General features: G+C 38.1%; 1 protein-coding gene across 24 annotated transcripts in view; it reads right to left on the bottom strand.

The window, feature by feature from the left end:
- KIAA0586 overlaps positions 1-14522 on the bottom strand; it is a 167523-nt gene that overhangs the window by 108683 nt on the left and 44318 nt on the right. For all 24 annotated transcript variants that reach the window (XR_014819783.1, XR_014819784.1, XR_014819805.1 and 21 more), the window contains 5 exons: positions 13887-14108; positions 10741-10894; positions 7480-7647; positions 5334-5457; positions 51-183 (listed from right to left, as the gene is read on the bottom strand). Coding sequence is in view for 16 of the 24 variants with exons in the window: in XM_084982227.1 (XP_084838353.1) it covers positions 51-183; positions 5334-5457; positions 7480-7647; positions 10741-10894; positions 13887-14108 (801 nt within the window). In the remaining 8 variants the exon portion in view is untranslated. The remainder of the gene's footprint in view (positions 1-50; positions 184-5333; positions 5458-7479; positions 7648-10740; positions 10895-13886; positions 14109-14522) is intronic.

Below are 14522 nucleotides of genomic sequence, written 5' to 3'. Positions count from 1 at the left end.
AATTTTTACCTTTACTAATCAATAACTTTAACATCTTGCTCCCACCTTACCTGAAGTATGCCATTTGTTTCTTTCTTGTTTTGGCCAAGATCATGAAGAATATCATCAGACTTCTGCATGGTCACTTTAGCTCTTCCTAGTTCTTCATAAGAAGGAAATCTTTGAGTGGATAGAGTATCAATGCTGTAAAAGATTTAAAAATAAAATTTTCTAAATTGTCATAAATTCAGTAAATATTTGATTATGTAAATCTTTGATACATTCTGAGTTATATGAATTCTGAATGATGTCTTATTAAAATTGTACAGCGGAATTAACCAGTTAAGTAATTAAACATATGAAATACCAAAAATTACAAGAAGCAAAATTACCCTGGCCAGACTGGTTTAGGAAAAGTATGAAAAGAGAGGAAAAGTTTTGCTTTGAAGAAGCTAACATGCAAAGCACTTCTAGAATAGAGGAGTAAGAACCTCTAAAAATCCACTCCTGCATAAAAGCAAAGAGAACACTAGCAAACCTGGTCAAATCAGCTTTTTCAGAACTCTGGAAATTAAACAAAATCTTGCACACTCCAAGGAACACTGAATTAAGAAAATGAATGATAAGAAGAGCAAGTTTTAGGGCATTTTAAACTTGTCCTATTTCCAGAGCTCTTTCCCCAACTCTGTGGTAGCTTTGAAAACCAACAAACAGCCTTACGACCACTAACAAAGGAAAAACAAGTTTAGAGAGCCTCAAAATGTCCCATTGACAAAGTTTCTCTTTATGCCTGACTCAGAGCTAGCTCAGTGAGAAACCCCACACCTAGATCATTTTTCAAAAACAATGGCAATTATTTAACATCTTTGCTGCCTGAGATGGTCATATCAGTTGAGGCAAACAGGAGGATGGCCAATAAACTGAAAACCTCGGGAATGAGATGTCCATGGTGGAGTTTTGAAAAGCTCCAACATGTTACTGGGAATCTAGAAAGTCATGTGCATGTATAAAGCTGTGCTCATGTACAAGACCAACCTAAGAAGGATATAATCTCTCCCATCTAGCTGACCTTGGGCTCTGTGCAAATGGTAAGTTAAGGTTAAGAAAGGTTTATAGGAGTTCCCGTCGTGGCGCAGTGGTTAACGAATCCAACTAGGAACCATGAGGTTGCGGGTTCGATCCCTGCCCTTGCTCAGTGGGTTAACGATCCGGCGTTGCCGTGAGCTGTGGTGTAGATTGCAGACTCGGCTCGGATCCTGCGTTGCTGTGGCTCTGGTGTAGGCTGGCAGCTACAGCTCCGATTCGACCCCTAGCCTGGGAACCTCCATATGCCGTGGAAGCGGCCCAAGAAATGGCAAAAAAAAAAAAAAAAGAGATGTTTATAAACTGGCAGAGCACTGAAACTGTGCCCCCCCCCCCACACACACACAGTCTCTTGGCAAAGAGAGGGAGTCTTATTCATTTGAAACAGTTAAAGAAATCTCTTCCCAATCAGTAGCAGACTTAGATAACCAATTAGATTTGCTGTACATGATAAAAAATACAAATTACAGAATTAGTCCAGGAAAATCACTATAAACAAAGTTACAAGAAGAACAACAACAAACATCAATAACAAACCCTGTTGGAAGAATATGATTTCCAGTACTGGCACATTATATCATTTAAAATGTCCAGCAGCGTGTTAGGGGTCCAGCATTGTCTCTGCAGCAGTGCAGATTCAATATCCAGTCCAGCATAGTGGCTTAAGGATCCCATGTTGCCAAAGCTGTGGCACAGGTTGCAGCTGCAAATCAGATTTGATCCCTGGCCTGGGAAGTTCCACATGCTGTGGGTGCAGCCAAAAAAGAAAAAAAATAAAATAAAGTGTCCAGGAGTTCCCATTGTGGCTCAGTGGATTAAGGACATGATGTAGCCTCCATGAGGATGTGGGTTCAATCCCTGGTCTCATTCAGTGAGTTAAGTATGCAGCTATGGCATAGGTCACAGACGTGGCTTGGATCCCGCATTATTGCGGCTGTTGCATAGACCTGCAGCTGCAGCTCTGATTCAACCCCTAGCCTGAGAACTTCTATATGCTACAGGTGCAGCTGTAAAAAAAAAAAAAGAAATTAAAAATAAAATGTCTAATTTTCAACAAAATGTTCTGAGACACACAAAGAAATAGGAAAGTACAGATTAGACACAGAAAAAGCATAGGCAACAGAAACTGTCCTTGAGACACTCCAAGTATCTGACTTACTAGACAAAGCCCATAAATTAGCTATTACAATTAAAGTATAAGAATGAAGTCTCACCAAATAGAGAATATCAATAAAGTTAAAACTAATTTTTTAAAAAGAGAAATTCTGGAATTGAAAACTACATTAACTGAAATGTAAAATTCGCCACAGGGGCTAAACAGCATATTCAAACTGGCAGAAGAAAGAATCAGCAATTTTTTTTTTTTAGTACTGTGCCCACAGCATATGGAAGTTTCCAGGCTAGGGGTCCAATTGGAGCTACAGCTGCCAGCCTACACCACAGCCACAGCAACATAGGATGGAAGCTGCGTCTGCAACCCACACCAGCTCACAGCAACACCAGATCCTTGACCCACTGAGCAAGGCCAGGGATCAAATTCGCATCCTCATGGATACTAGTCAGGTTGTTTCCACTGTTGCCACAATGGGAACTCCCAGAATCAGAAATTTAAAGATAGATTCATTGAGATTATCCAGTTTGAGAAAGAGACGGAAAGAATTAAAACAAAATGAAAAGCCTCAGAGACCTGTGGGACACCATCAAGCATACCAACAAACAAATAGCCTCAGTAGAGAAGATAAGGGTCATGTGTACTATTTAACTGTGTAAGGAAGTAAGTCAGGAGTTCCTGTGGCTCAGCAGTAATGAATCTGACTAGTATCCATAGGGATGTGGGTTTGACCCCTGGCTTCACTCAGTGCGCTTAAGGATCTGGCATTGGAGTTCCCGTCGTGGCACGTTGGTTAACGAATCCGGCTAGGAACCATGAGGTTGCAGGTTCGATCCCTGGCCTTGCTCAGTGGGTTAAGGATCTGGCGTTGCCGTGAGCTGTGGTGTAGGTTGCAGACGCAGCTTGGATCCTGAGTAGCTGTGGTTCTGGCATAGGCCAGTGGCTATGGCTCCGATTAGACCCCTAGCCTGGGAATCTCCATATGCCACGGAAGCGGCCCTAGAAAAGGCAAAAAAAAAAAAAAAAAAAAAAAGGGATCTGGCATTGCTATGAGTTGCAGTGTAGGTTGCAGACACAGATTGGTTCTGGTGTTTCTGTGGCTGTGGTGTAGGCTGGCAGCTACAACTCTGATTTGACCCCGGGCCCAGGAACTTCCACATGCTGTGAGTGCAGCCCTATAAAAGTAAGTAAATAAATAAATAAATAAATGTAAAGAAAGAAAATGAAATAACAGTCAAAAACTTCCCCAATTTAATGAATATCAATCAACTCATCCAAGAAGCTCAACAAAGTCTAAAGAGGATAAACTGAAAGAGAGCCACACTTAGATATATCACAGTCAAACAGTCAAAAGCTGAAAGGTAAGAAGCCTGAAGGCAGCAAGAAAAAAATGACCAATCATATACCGAGTTTCCTCAGTTAGATTAACAGCTCACTTCTTATCAGAAACCATGGAGTCCAGAAAGCAGTGAAATGATATAGTCAAAGCACTAAAAGAAAAAGTATCAACCAAAAATTCAACATTCAGCAAAACTACCCTTCAAAAATAGAAAATAAGATGTTCCCAGGTAAACAAAACTCATCACCAGAAGATCTACCCTAAAGTAAATACTAAAAGGAGTCCCTCAGAGTCAAATAAAAGAATACTACACTCTAACCTAAATCCACGGGAAGAAATAAAGAGTACTGGTAAAGGTTAACTATATAGGTAAATATAAAAGACAGTATTAAAACACATTTTTGTTTATAACTCTTCTTCTACCGATTGAAAAGACAACAGCATAAAGCAATAATTATCAGGTTGTACAGATGAGCTTTTAACATATAAAGATGTAATTTGTATGACAACAATAGCAGAAAGAAAGGGGGAGTGAATCAACATACACTGGAGCAAAGTTTTTGAATTCTATAGAAATCAAACCAGTGTCAATCACTAACTTGATTGTTTTAAATTAAGATGTTAATTGTAATACCTAGGGCAATCACTGAGAAAATAACTCAAAAATATAGTAAAAGAAGCAACAAGGGAATTAAAATGTTACACTAGAAAATTCCTACTCGATCTAAAAAAAGGCATTCTGGAGGAATAGTAGAATAAAGAAAAACAAATGAAGATATAGAACATGTAGTATCAGTAATTACATTAAATGTAATAGACCAAAACTGTACATTTCTCTTTTTTTATAATGATTTTTATTTTTTCCATCATAGCTGGTTTACAGTATTCTGTCAATTTTCTACTATACAGTATGGTGACCCAGTCACACATACATGTATACATTCTTTTCTCCCACATTATCATGCTCCATCACAAGTGACCAGACATAGTTCCCAGTGCTATACAGCAGGATCTCATTGCTTATCCATTCCAAAGGCAATAGTTTGCATTTATTAACCCCAAATTCCCAGTCTATCCCACTTCCCCCACCCCCTCTTGGCAACAATAAGCCTGTTCTCCAGGTCCATGATTTTCTTTTCTGTAGAAAGGTTCATTTGTGCCATATATTAGATTCCAGATACAAGTGAAATCATATGGTATTTGTTTCTCTTTCTGACTTACTTCACTTAATATGAGAGTCTCTAGTTCCACCCATGTTGCTGCAAATGGCATTATTTTGCAGTATTGTACATTTCTTATTACATTACCCAAAATGTAACTTATTTAGTTTTTATTATTGTAGTTTTCATGACTTCAAGAAAAATAAAATTATATTGGCCTAGGTTAATCTGACTTTTACAAAAACCTTTTATAATATAAAGTTTCAAATAAACACAAAAGAAAGAAGAATAGTATAATGACCCCCATATACTCTTATTTAACTACAACATCATTAACCCATGTCTATCATCATTTCATTTATACCTCCAACATGGGTTCCCCTATCCTGCAATGGATTATTATTGAAGCAAATCCCAAGTATCATTTCTTCAGAAATGAAGAGAAATTAATAATCTGCATTTTGAGAAAACTAGATATTCATTTTATAATTATAGAAAAGAGGAAAGATATATAATATATATATTAGCAATAGAAAATAATAACTAAACCTAAGATAATTTTTTAAAGCAATGCTATAAATTTATTGGAATTCTTCAAGATATTTTAGAAATATAAACAAAGCTCTTTCCATCTAGCTTTTAAGCCAGTCCTTGTTTTTACCTGTTTCTCCTCTCAGGTTGCCATCCTAGTTTGGACCTAGTTAGTGGGGTTTTACCTGAAGATTCACTTATTCTTGTCAAAGAATCAGGGTTGTTCAAAATTTGTTCCAAGAGTCTTATATTTCCTACAATAGAAGAAATACAATCTCATTTTTCAAGTACTAATTCATTTCGCTCTTAAATATCTCATGTTTGTACTAAATTAGTTTCTTATAGTGATGATCTACTTGATTCACTCTACGATATAGATTATAAATACATCCATCAAATAAAACTAAGTATTTATAACTCATGAAAACTATACTTGTAAAAGTTTAGGCCTGAATTTTTTCCATCAGAGAAAAAAAGAATTTGTTTTTGTTTTGTTTTGTCTTGCTATTTTAGAGTCACACCCAAGGCATATGGAAGTTCTCACGCTATGGGTCTAATTGGAGCTACAGCTGCCAGCCTATGCCACAGCCATAGCAATGCCAGCCAGATCTGAGCCACGTCTGCACTCTACACCACAGCTCACAGCAACGCTGGATCCTTAAGCCACTGAGCAAGGCCAGGGATGGAACCTGCAACCTCATGGATCCTAGTCAGATTCATTTCGGCTGCGCCATGACGGGAACTCCTAGAAGTGTAACATCATTACAAAACCCAGTAAATGGAACTATTTTTATAAATAGTTAAAGAGAGATTTACTATTTTTTCCCAACAATTATTGGCTGAATCTTCCCTTTGGCCTCATCTTTAATGAGACTACATAATAACCTTTTTTTTTTTTTTTTGGTGAGGTTGACTTGTTTATTAAAGATTACCTTTTAAATTTCTCAAGTCTCTTTAAATATGTCCAAGACAAAACCTGAATGCATTTAAATTATTCCAAAATTAAAAGCTTAGGAGTTCCCGTCATGGCTCAGTGGTTAATGAATCCGACTAGGAACCATGAGGTTGAGAGTTCAATCCCTGGCCTTGCTCAGTGGGTTAAGGATCTGGCACTGCCATGAGCTATGGTGTAGGCCACAGACGTGGCTCAGATACTGCATTGCTGTGGCGTAGGCCAGCAGCTACAGCTCCCATTAGACCACTAGCCTGGGAACCTCCATATGCCTCAGGTGTGGCCCTAGAAAAGACAAAAAAAAAAAAAAATTAAAAGCTTATATTTAACATTTGTACTTACTTTTATTAGAAAGGCTATATTTTAAGGGTCTTTAGCAAGTAATTATTTCCTGTCACTTCTATAAAAGTTAATGGAGTTCCCATAGTTGCTCAGTGGTTAATGAATCCGACTTGGAACCATGAGGTTGCGGGTTCAATCCCTTGCCTCTCTCAGTGGGTTAAGGACCCAGCGTTGCTGTGAGCTGTGGTGTAGGTTGCAGACGCGGCTCAGATCCCGTGTTGCTATGGCTGTGGTGAAGGCTGGCAGCTACAGCTCCGATTAGACCCCTAGCCTGGGAACCTCCATATGCAGAGGGAGCGGCCCCAGAAAAGGCAGAAAGACAACAACAAAAAAAAAGTTAATAACACTTTTTCCAACTGAACATGATAATAAAGGTTAAGAGTTTCATTGTGGCTTAGTGGGACTCCAACTAGTATCCATGAGGATGAGGGTTTGATCCCTGGCCTCTCTCAGTGGGTTAAGGATCTGGTGATGCCCCAAGCTGCAGCATAGGTCACAGATGAGTCTCAGATCTGGCGTTGCTGTAGCTAGCACAGGCCGGCAGCTGCAGCTCCAATTTGATCCCTAGCCCAGGAACCACTATATGCTGCAGAAGTGGCCGTAAAAAAAGCAAAACAAAATTTTTTTAAGTTAAATTGCTCTGAGTTTTATTACTAAAATTCAAACCTAAAAACAACATAAGTAACACTATCAGCCTTACTCTCAACAAAGCATTATTTTTTACTTCTTAATAACAAAATTTTTTTCATTAAAGGTTTAAGTGAGAGCCTGTAGAAGATAGATTATAAAGGATTATCTCCAATTCCTTCTACAAAGAATCTAAAGATGATTAATTTGCCCAGTAAATATCATTTAAAGAAAAATATTAAAAAAAAGAAACCCACTTCAGTTAGAGAATTATAAACTATGAGTGTGGAAATCTGTTCCTAACTTGAGCTAGGTCTATAAAAGTAGTGGGTGCTAATTATAACTGGTTTATTACCTGTATGATGTGACATCTCCATATTTTCTTTTTCTTCCATAGGATTTTCCCTCTTTGATATTTTATCATCCTTTGAAACAGGTACAGGAGCAAATCTACGAGGTGTTGGTGTCTCCAAAGGAGATTTTTGTTTATCAAAATTCATATCTTCAACCTCTCTTGAAGGTGCTTCAACAGAAATAAAGAAAATAATAAGTTTAACTGACTTTTTAAAATTTTTTTAACTGTAATATTACTCTTCTTTGTATTTTAAAATCAAACCAAAATTATATAGGATACACAAATCATTGACAAATACATAGAAAATAATTTCATCCTCACTAGAAATCAAAAGAAATAGATGATAAATACTTTATACTTATAGCTAATAAGAAAAAAAAATGACAATATTCAGTACTATCTAAGCTGTGGTGAAAATGGCATAGCCAGACACTGCTCATGTCAATGAAAACTCATGACACCATATGGCACTAAGATTAGCAAGTCTGAAATATTTTATATACATTGAGGCGTTTCTGCTGTGGCACAGTGGATTAAAAATCCAACTGCAGTGGCTTAGGTCATTGGAGAGGCATGGGTTGGATCCCTGGCCCAGTGCAGTGGATTAAAGGATCTGGCATTGCCACAGCTGTGGGGTAAGTCCCACCTGTAGCTCATATGCAATCCCTGGCCCAAGAACTTCCATATGCTGTGGGTGCTGCCGTTAAAAAAAAAAATTTAGGAGTTCCCATCGTGGCGAAGTGGTTAACGAATCCGACTTGGAACCTTGAGGTTGAGGATTCGGTCCCTGGTCTTGCTCAGTGGGTTAAGTATCTGGTGTTGTGGTGAGCTGTGGTGTAAGTTGCAGACGCGGCTCGGATCCGGTGTTGCTGTGGCTCTGGCGTAGGCTGGTGGCTACGGCTCCGATTAGACCCCTAGCCTGGGAACCTCCATATGCCGCAAAAGCGGCCCAAGAAATGGCAAAGACAAAAAAAAAAAAAAAAATTTATATACATTGATGTAGTCATCTTACTCTTGGGGAATTTATCCGAAGGAAATAAAGAAAACATCAAATATATAATGATTTTCAAAATAGTATTATTTATAAAGAAAAAAAACCTAAAAACTGCCTGAGTATCCAAAGATAATTGTCAAGCAAATTGTGAAGAAGTTATTCAGTCACTAAAAAAATTATGAAGAAAATTATGTAAAACAAGGGAAAAACCTGATATGTTAGTAAAAAGCACATGAAATTCTATTTGTAATGATGAGTACATAAAAACGATATATGCTCAAGAAAAAGCACAGAAAAATAAAATTTAATTTGTTGAATTTTTAATTTAGTCATTTTTTTCTTTTATTTCTGTTACTGTCACTAAAATACACAAGGAAACAAGTTCAGTATACAACCAAAAAAAGTCTTTCCTTTAAAACTCAAGTCAAAAGAAAAAAAATTGGGGAAGTTCCCATTGTAGCTCAGCGGTAACAAGCCCGACTAGCATCCATGAGGATACAAGTTCGATCCCTGGCCTCGCTCAGTGGGTTAAGGATCCAGTGCTGTTGTGAGCTGTGGTGCAGGTCACAGAGGCAGCTCAGATTCTGCATTGATGTGGCTGTGGTGTAGGCCAGCAGCTACAGCTCCAATTCGACCCCTAGCCTAAGAACTTCCACATGTTGAAGGTGCAGCCCTAAAAAGCAAAAAAAAAGAAATCCCCAAAAACCAAACCAAAGCAAAACGGAAAAAAATTAGGAGCAAGTAATTCTCCAGAATTGAGCATGAACCAAGTGTGCACTTCTACTGAAAGCACATGGCTGGTCATACTGGTTTCCCCAGAATCATTTAATAAAAGATTGAAAACAGAAATCTCACTTCATTAGTACAAGATACATTAAACTGTGAGCGCAGAAACCTGAGTTCTGGCTATAGCTCTGACACTCACTCTCAAGCCAGGTGACCTTCAGCAGGCAGTCACAGCCTTTCTGTGCTTCATCTTCCTCCCTTTACAACTTAAAAAACTGACTCACATTACTTCCTAGCAGTTTTGTAAGGCTCAATCATTTGTTGTGGAAGGCAAAGCACCTTGCAAGTATAAGGAATCTTTAATATATCTGGAACACGACAATGTTCTTCTTCTTTTTTATTTTTTTTGCTTTTTCAGGCCAAAGGTGCAGCATATGGAAGTTCCCAGGCCAGGGGTCAATTCAGAGCTACAGCTGCGCCTACACCACAGCCACAGCAACACAGGATCCAAGCTTCATCTATGACCTACACCACAGCTCATGGCAACGCCAGATCCCTGACCCACTGAGCAAGGCCAGGGATTGGAACCCACATCCTCATGGGTACCAGTCGGTTTCATTTCTGCTGCACCACAACAGGAACTCCCCATAACAACATTCTAACAAGTCAGGAGTTCCCATTGTGGCACAATGGAAACTAATCCAAATAGGAACCATGAGGTTGGGGGTTAGATCCCTGGCCTCGCTCAGTGGTTAAGGACCTGGCATTGCCGTGAGCTGTGGTGTAGGTTGCAGACCCAGCTCAGATCCTACATTACTGTGGCTCTGGCGTAGGCTGCAGCTGTAGCTCCAATTGGACCTCTAGCCTGGGAACCTCCATACGCCATGGGTGCAGCCCTATAAGACCAAAAAAAAACAAAAAACAAAAACTGTATTCTAACAAGTCAAATATCGGGAATATTTTACCACGTGAATCTGTATATCATTAAAGGGATATGGGCTCTTGATTTTCATCAGTTCACCATTCAAATATCAATAATTTGGAGACAAATTTATTGAGGCAGTTTAAATTCTAAAGGTTTAAATAAGCTATGTATTCTTTTATTATTATATAAAAATATTTTTAAAATTCCATTAAAATAGATTTGCATTACTACTACTTTGAAAATATTTAGAAATGTTTATAATTGTATTCAGGTGATTTCTCTCCTGATGATATCGAGAAAAGCTGTAAATATGCAGTTTGTCAGAGAATCAGCGAATTGATAACAAGCATTTCTGATGCTAGAGAAGTAAAACCTTTACATAAAAGTGCTTCTGACAATTTATGAAACTTAATTAAAACCACTCAGTAGGGCATAATCCAAAACTTGAGTGAACAAGTTTCAAAATTACCTAGAAATTTTTTGACCTAAAAAAACCCTAGTGTTATAAAACAAAGACTTAGCCTTCTATAGCCTAGTAAAATAAGTTTTCACCTTATACACTATAAAAAACATTCATATCTGGCATTTTTTATTCATAGAGAACTACATTTTTTACCTTGTTTGGAAGCAAAGGTGTTATCTGAAGATAGATTACAGCTACCAAAATTCACATGGTCTGGTTTTACAGAATACTCTTCTACTGATCTAGAAGGAGGCCCAGTAATAGGCTGAAAACTACTAGTCTTGAGTGCAGCACTAATGAAATGAGTCTAGGAAACATAAAATTACTTTGTTAATTTCAAATATCAACTCAAATGTATTAGATGACAAAATACACTGAAATTTATTAGGGGACTTGTAAACAATCTATTAAATTCAATAAACAATGAAAATACATACTTTACTTGCAATTATCCACTGCAGCAGCAATGCAGAGGGAAGGACACGGTATCACAAAGACTGCTTGGCTCTGTGGTGTGGCCTTGATCAATTAATTTATTCTAAACCTTCATTTCTTCCTTTTAACCTCAGAGATGGCTCAAGAGACACTGAAGCTAGCTAAGAAAGGACCAGGAGGAAGGGACCTAGCCCTAGACTTCTACTTAAGCCAAAACATCTCATCTGTTACATCCTGGATGGTAAGATTTCATTTTAATCAAAGTTCAAAAAACACTGATAGTAAGCACCCAAATAAAATAGTAGCCATGCTTAGTAGCAGCAGTAATATATTCATTTATATTTAGATGGACACTGTAATGACTACTTTTTAGCACTATTTATTAAAATAAGTGAAAAGTGTATCTTATAAGACTGGTGTTTTTTTTTGTTTTGTTTTGTTTTGCTATTTCTTGGGCCGCTCCCGCGGCATATGGAGGTTCCCAGGCTAGGGGTCTAATTGGAGCTGTAGCCACCAGCCTACGCCAGAGCCACAGCAACGCGGGATCCGAGCCGTGTCTGCAATCTACACCACAGCTCACGGCAACACCGGATCGTTAACCCACTGAGCAAGGGCAGGGACCAAACCCGCAACCTCATGGTTCCTAGTCGGATTCGCTAACCACTGCGCCACGACAGGAACTCCAAGACTGGTTTTTAAAAAGAAGAGAGTTTTTGTTTTCTGTTTGTCTGTCTGTTTTTGGCTGTACCAGCAGCATTCGGAAGTTCCCAGGCCAAGGATCAAACCTGCGCCCCAGCAGTAACCCAAACTATAGCAGAGACAATGCCAGATCCTTAACCAGCTAGCTTACCAGGGAACTCCCCTTTTAGAATTTTTTTTTCCTTTTTTCTTTTTAGGGCTGAACCCATGGTATATGGAAGTTCCTAGGCTAGGGGTCGAATTAGAGCTTCAGTTGCCAGCCTATGCCATAGCCACAGCAATGCCAGGTCTGAGCCACATCTGCAACCTATGCCATAGCTTGTGGCTGGATCCTTAACCCACTGAGCAAGGCCAGGGTTCAACCCCAAATCCTTACAGATATCATGTTGGGTTCTTAACCTGTTGACTCACAATGGGAACTCCCAAAGAACACTGTTTCATCAGGTATTAACTGAACTACTAAAATACCTAGTATGTCACTGAATCTTCACATCTCTCTAATTATAAGCTTTTTAAGTAAGATGTCTGAATTAGCAAAGATTCCATCATTCCAAAAGCAGAAAGTTAAATAACAGGTTTATTTATTGAAGGATAAATGAATAGCAGATAGACAGTTAGGACTATCTGAAAAAATATCTATGTGTTTTCAAATATGTCATCTCATTTCATACTCAGCAAAAAAATAAAATATTTTCTAGGTAAATAATGAAGGCTCAAGGAGTTCCCTGGTGGCCTAGCAGTTAAGGATCCAGCATTGTCACTGATGTGGCTCAGATCGCTGCTATGGCGCAGGTTTGATCCCTGGCCTGGGAACATGCACATGCCATGGGTGCAACCAAAAAAAAATTATTTTTAATAAATAATTTAAAAAATGAAGCTTCAGAGAAATAAAATTATCTGTAGACTGGGGACCAGCACTCTAATAGGCCCATTCCTAGCCTCTCTCCAGATAACATGCTACACACTCAATTTTAGCCTTACCAAAACATTATTTTATATGCCCATGATCATTCCAATAAAAATAATGTCTGAACCACATGAAAAGTTCAAGACAAGCTCTATTAAGAAGTCTTGAAAATTACAGGCCACTTTATAGTGTTCACTTTATCACCTTATATTGAGTTATAATAAGCTTATTTTATATATTCTTCTAAATGTTATATTTTAATTTAATTTTTAAAAGTTTTTAAATTGCATGCCAATTAGGGGAAAAGAAGTAAATTAAAACCAATGCATTTACAATGCTGGTCATTCACTCATTCCAAAAAAAAAAAAAAGAACCGTTTACTGAGTACCTGCATGCTAGGTAGTATCCCAGGGCCTGGAAATTCCAAAATGAATAAGAAACTATACATACTATTAGCTCCTTGTGGGATAACTCTTCTTTTTATAATAGCCCATGGCCTCATGTGCAAAAAGCACTAAAAATACTCATTCTTTTGAATTAAGTAAATGTAGACATAAATGCATATATGAGGTTGTTCTCATCCATGAATGTGCATCAGAGTCATTAGAGAGCTTTCAAGGATCCCAGGCCCCATCTCGGACCTGCTGTCTCAGAATCTCGTGTCTCAGATTGCATGTCTCAGAGAGGTACAAGCATGTGTATTTTGATAAAGCTCTCCAAGTGATTCTGATGTACATTCCCCAGCTAAGAAGCACCAATGTAAACAAATAGGTGCAATGCAATGTAAGTCCTTTAAAAATGGTATGCGAGTTCCTGCTGCGGTGCAACAGGATAAGTGGAGTCTTAGGAGCCCTGGGAGCCCTGGGACAAAGGCTCCATCCCTGACCCAGCACAGTGGGTTAAGGATCTGGCGTTGCCACAGCTGTGGCTTAGGTTATAACTACTGCTCGGAGATGATCCCCGGCCGGGGAACTCCATATGCCAAGGGGCAGCCAAAAAAGGGAAAACAAAATATGGTATTAACAGAAATACTACAAAAGAAGGAAAAATCAATTATAAGGAGAAATTTCACAGAACTAGACATTTGAACTAGAATGTGCAGTTCTCCACATAGAGGGGAAGAATAATGAACAAGCAAACTGTTATTTGAGAACTAAGACTATTACAATCTAATGAGCTACTGCAATAATCAATGAATTTAAGGTTAGAGATCCAAGACAAAATGTCGTGGGATGTGTGCTGACTTTATTACAGATACCTGAATATCTATTTGTTGCTGCTGTAATTTTTCGAGATGCCTAATGTGCTGTTCCATAAACACACTCATTTGCTTTTCATGATCATGACAGTGTAGTTTCTCTTGTTTACTCTGAATGCTTGTCTGCTGCTCTGTAACACGTTGTAACTGTTTATCAGTCTCCTGTAATTTATTGAGTAACTCTGTAACAGAATTGACCTTTGCTTCCAAATCACTCTGCACCTAAAACAATAAAAATATCCAGATAACAGAAATACACTCAATTACTATAAAGGTTATATACAGTGACTAGTATTGAGAAGTGATCAAACCAAAGCTTTTACCCTTTAAATTTCTGATGATTTTATGCCTTTATTTTTTGTATTAAAAAGAAATAAAAGGCAGAAGATAGTTATCCTTGAATAGATCTTCTTACTCATAAAAAAAATGACAAATTGATCACATAGAATTTTTCTTTACTGGAAATTAAGCACTTAATGGAAACTGAAAATATTTATATGGAACTTAAAAAGAGCAAAACAAAGTACCTTTCAAGACTTCACTAATCTAAGGCTGAACTAGATTGGCAGTCCTGGCTCTTCAACCTATTAGCTCTAAGACCTTATGTTGACCCGAACCTGTTTCTCAATTTTCTCA

Source organism: Sus scrofa, chromosome 1, assembly GCF_054392235.1.
Source record: "Sus scrofa isolate SSC_HxYL_T2T_F1_AM1 chromosome 1, Sscrofa_HxYL_maternal_Yorkshire_Landrace_v2.0, whole genome shotgun sequence".
Lineage (NCBI taxonomy): Eukaryota > Metazoa > Chordata > Mammalia > Artiodactyla > Suidae > Sus > Sus scrofa.
This window is presented reverse-complemented; position numbering and strand designations above follow the sequence as displayed.